Here is a 4,900-nt window from a genome sequence, read left to right on the forward strand (position 1 = left end):
CTACAGCATAGAGGTGGTCAGTAAACACACATCTGCATGTGTTCCCCGACCCAGATAGTGGTTAAACATGCCATAGATTCTGCTGTCTACAGCATGGAGGTCGTTAATAAGCACCCATGTGTGCATGAGCTCGCCTACTTGTGGGCTCATTTGTCTCCTCTGACAGTGCTGTGTGGTGAGGAGCCCTTGCTCAGGGATGTGCTCCCTCCACTGCGCTGCTGCAGGGACTGCACTGTGACGCTGCAGTGGTGAGGCAAGTGCGCTGCTGAGTATGGAGGTGTCAAACCAACAGAAAGGTCCAGAAAACACAGATGGTAACAACAGAGAGACAGAGGAACCGAAATCATTCTACCCTGGGGAGAAGGTTAACAGCTCTTCATTTGCCTTTAACGACCTACTTTTTGATCTTCCTGATTCTTCATCCTATTTCTTTACTCAGCCTATTTCCCAAAAGGGTTTGAAGCAGTTCTTGAGCTATCAACAAGAAAACGTCTCATTTTAAAGAAGAAAGGATAGTATACGATACATTTTAGACATATTCTATGAAAAATATTCCAGTTTTCTTTTTTTATTTTGGTGATGTCAGGACAGAACACTAGTTATATGAAATTGATTTATGTGCCATTTCTTGATGAGAAGAGAATATTCTTAAACAGCTTGCACATCTCTATAGAGCATTGATCTTTGGTTTTGGAATTGCCTGTTTCCTTATAAACAATAGATTGAAGATAAGTAAAAAAGCACTGATGGATAAAGAATTCTCAAAATAGATCTTTTAAAACAACCATGGAAACAGTTTATATTATTCCAGAAGATCACAATAAAATACAATTTTCTTTCAAAATTTCACTCAAGGAGTAAATGGGAATGAGTAAAATAAGTAAATGTCACATGGGGTATAGATGTCAGTGGGATTTTAAATGTTGATTCTAGATAAGTTAACATTGACTTTAAAGACCTAACCACCTTTAAAAGTTCAATGTTTTCAGCCTATGCACAATTGTTTCAGTAACATTTAAAGTCATATATTTTGCAGTATTTAAATTAATGAATATAGTTTTAGATAGGAAATGTATTTTATGGATTTTAAAGTTTCAAATCAACTGGATCCTAAACTTATCACACTAAAATTTAGTAAAGAAGATAAATGTAGCCATCACCTACATTTTTGAAAGAGAAGAATTGATTGTTTGACAAATATGTTTTTAAAACTTTGAAACTCATAATTCCTCTGTTTTTGCTGTTATTAGTGGCATAAGAAGGGACTGGCCGTATTATTCTGCATATTGCAGTTCTTATCAATGACCTGGTAAGTCTTTCCTTACCCTAGTAAAATGTTAAAATTGCCTGAGATGGGACAGGCATTTTGTTTGGAATCTGTAAAGCCCTAGCATTTCATCTGGTGATTCGGAGCTAGATAGGCCCTGCAGCGTCAGAGGAGGGGAGGTCTGGGATGAGTCCTGCTGGACTTGACAGCGTGGCTCAGTGGTACTGTTAGGGAGAAGTGTGGAGGTGATTTCACCACTGTGAGCAGGGTGCTGTGCTCATATAGTTACATAGTGATATGTTCTGCCTTTTTCTAATGTGAGAAAGAAATGGTAAGAAAAGTAGGTGATGACATGTAAATCCATAAAAGTGAGACCAAATCACAGGGTGAGACCAAGGGAAGATGAGTTTACCTGCATTCTCCACTCTATTGCTGGATAATTGCAAGGTAGAATTTGCAGCTGACTCTGCAATGTTGACTCTGTGGCCCTGATATCTGGAGATGTCTTCTGAATTGGCAGGGATTAAATGCTTGTTAAGTTACTGGTTGAGCATCCCAAATCCAAAGATCTAAAACTCTTTTTTTTTTTTTTTTTTTTGAGACAGTCTCACTCTGCACGATCTTGGCTCACTGCAACCCCTGCCTCCTGGGTTCAAGTGATGCTGGTGCCTCAGCCTTCCACGTAGCTGGGGTTACAAGTGTGAGGCACCATGCCCAGCCCAAAATCCAAAACTTGTTGAACGCTGACGTGATGCTCAGATGTGGTTGATGCTCAACCAGTAAACATAATGCAGATAGTCCAAAAATCCAGAAAAATCCAGTATCCAACATATTTCCCATCCCAAGCATTTCAGATCAGAGATGCTTTACCTGCACTGCCTTTCTGCTTTCCCACTCAGCTTTCCTAAATATTCAGTCTTGCCCTGGTTCCTGCTCAGACTCTCCTCCTTGTAGCCTTTTTGTGTCTTGCACTGCAAGAGTTCATCTGCATAAAGGCCATAAATATCTGAGCGACTGATTCAGTGTGCCCTGCGGCTCCCAGGCCCTCTCGTGTTAGAGAGTGAAGGTGCTTTTCCTTTTCCTTCAGAGCAGCTCATGCTTGCCTGCTCTCTTTTGCTTCCTGATTTTGCCATTTTACATTCCTCCTACTGGATGTTGCCCAGTTTGGGATCACCTTTTGTTTGGCCCTCTTTCCACTGACAGATGAAGCATCAATGAATGTTAAATGTAGTTCTCTGTATATCTCACAGTGACCGTATGATGTTCTTTACTGGTTTTCATTGATACGTGAATAAACTTAAATTTAATCTCCTGGTTATTTTCTCTAGTATTTTGCCTTTTATTGCCTAATCTGTACCTAATAATTGATTTATCCCTAAAGGAGACTATAATTATCAGTGTGGTACAGTTTTTCCTTTCTTATAAGAAGCCCAAACTTAGCATGCACCAGAATCACCTAGAGAGTTTGTTAAAGTGCAGGTTGCTTGCTAAAGCAAGCTTGTGATTTAGGAGGTCTAGGGTAGGGCCTAATAATTTGCATTTTTAACAAGTTCCCCGGTGATGCTCTCGCTGCTGGTCGGGGTCACACTTTGAGAACCACTGTACAGTCTCTTGCTGCTGTGTTTATTATAAGGTTAGACATGGCCATATGGCATAAAGAAAAACTCATTCTCAGATGAAGGTTCAACATGCTTGAATATTTCTTGCAGGTACAGCCTGTCGTACATCCCATATGCAAGGTGAGCTTGTTTGAATTCTGTCTGGTTTCCGGCCCTTTATCTTCACACAAATAAATGATTTAAGTAATTTTTACATAAAAATGTTATTTGAACAGCTTTTTGGGGGGCTGATGTTAACTTCCTAAAAGGAAATAAACATGTTTTCAATGAGATGAAGAGCAGCTTGCCATGATAGCATCTGTGTGGAAATATTTTGGCGACCTGAAGCAGCTCTGTGGGGAGTGTCCTCCCACCCTGCTGCCTGGCATGCAGTCGGGAATGTGGATGAGATTCTGGAGTCTTCCGTGGCTTTAGGAGTTCAGAAAATAGGATGTAGAGACCCCAGGAAAATAAATTCTACTTAAAAAAAGGAAGTTACAGCTGGGCGCAGTGGCTCACGCCTGTACTTTCAGCACTTTGGGAGGCCGAGGCGAGCAGATCATTTGAGGTCAGGAGTTCGAGACCAGCCTGACCACATGGGAAAACCCCGTCTCTACTAAAAATACAAAATTAGCTGAGTGTGGTGGCAGGCACCTGGAATCCCAGCCACTTGAGAGGCTGAGGTGGGAGAATCACTTGAGCTGGGGAGGCAGAGGTTGCAGTGAGCCAAGATCACGCTACTGCACTCCAGCCTGGGTGATAGAGCAAGACTCTGTCTCAGGGGGAAAAAAAAAGGGAAGTTACTGGGAAAATGAGGTTTACACATAATGCTTATTTTTAGCCAGCAGAAACATTTTAGTTGTATGTCAAGAGGTAACTGGCATTTTAAAATATTTTTCCAGAGAAATGTATTTATTTAATCATGGAGGAGAAAACAAAACTAGTTCCAATCTTAAATCTGGTAGATTTAAAAAAAGATTCTGGTGAGGCACAGCTTTGCCTTTTTGTGAAATTCAAAGGTATGTTCTATATTTAAAAACAGTAAAATTTTCTGCTTAATATGAATGATGAAGGAAGTTGGTAGAAATTTTATTTTTATTCCATTTTAAATGTATGATTCTTTCTGCTAGATACTTAAAAAGAGAAAAAGCAAAACAAAGTCAGCTACAGGTGACAAAGCTGCTTAATTAACAAGGGTGTGCAAGGGTAATTGACCATGCACCGGAGCTTTAGCAAGGAGACCTCCAGTATTTCTCAGTGCCAAGGAAAGATGCTCTGGACATGATGTCCCATACAGGAGGTTCTGCGAGATGGCAGGACTTGGAGAAAATGACCAGCCTCTCCAGACACTGAGGATCCTGCGCTCGAGAGCAATAAGCAATGTACAGAATTTGCCTATAAGTCTCAAATGTTATTAGTGGATATTTTTAATGGCCTACGTAAAAGTTTTTTAATGAATGAAAGTATCAAGAATAACAGTTTTGGAAGAAAATGTGAAAGGTCACGATTTAATCTTTTTAAAATTCTGAGGGTTCAGTTATAAACATTACACTTTGTTTTGTTTTGTTTTTTGTTTTTGAGGGAGTCTTGCCCTGTTGCCCAGGCTGGAGTGCAATGGTGCAATCTTGGCTCACCGCAACCTCCACCTCCCAGATTCAAGTGATTCTCCTACCTCAACCTCCCAAGTAGCTGGGTGGGATTGCAGGCGCCCGCCACCACGCCCAGCTAATTTTTTGTATTTTTAGTAGAGACGGGGTTTCACCATGTTGGCCAGGCTGGTCTTGAACTCCTGACCTCATGATCCATCGCCTTGACCTCCCAAAGTGAACATTACACTTTTAAAACTCAGTTCATTAGTTCTTTTTTTTTTTTTTTTTTTTTTTGAGACGGAGTCTCATTTTGTCACCCATGTCACTCAGGCTGGAGTGCAATGGTGTGATCTTGGCTCACTGCAATCTCCTCCCCCCGGGTTCAAGGGATTCTCCTGCCTCAGCCTCCCAAGTAGCTAGGATTACAGGCATGTGCCTCTACACTT

General features: G+C 40.9%; 1 protein-coding gene across 2 annotated transcripts in view; it reads left to right on the plus strand.

Annotated features, from left to right (window-relative positions):
- Positions 1 to 4,900, plus strand: part of SFT2D1 (SFT2 domain containing 1) — a 21,548-nt gene that overhangs the window by 15,753 nt on the left and 895 nt on the right. For both annotated transcript variants that reach the window (XR_005196824.1, XM_017508316.2), the window contains 2 exons: positions 1,251 to 1,309; positions 2,977 to 3,006. Coding sequence is in view for 1 of the 2 variants with exons in the window: in XM_017508316.2 (XP_017363805.1) it covers positions 1,251 to 1,309; positions 2,977 to 3,006 (89 nt within the window). In the remaining variant the exon portion in view is untranslated. The remainder of the gene's footprint in view (positions 1 to 1,250; positions 1,310 to 2,976; positions 3,007 to 4,900) is intronic.

The sequence above is a fragment of the Cebus imitator genome, unplaced genomic scaffold, assembly GCF_001604975.1.
Source record: "Cebus imitator isolate Cc_AM_T3 unplaced genomic scaffold, Cebus_imitator-1.0 Scaffold389, whole genome shotgun sequence".
Taxonomy (NCBI): Eukaryota; Metazoa; Chordata; class Mammalia; order Primates; family Cebidae; genus Cebus; species Cebus imitator.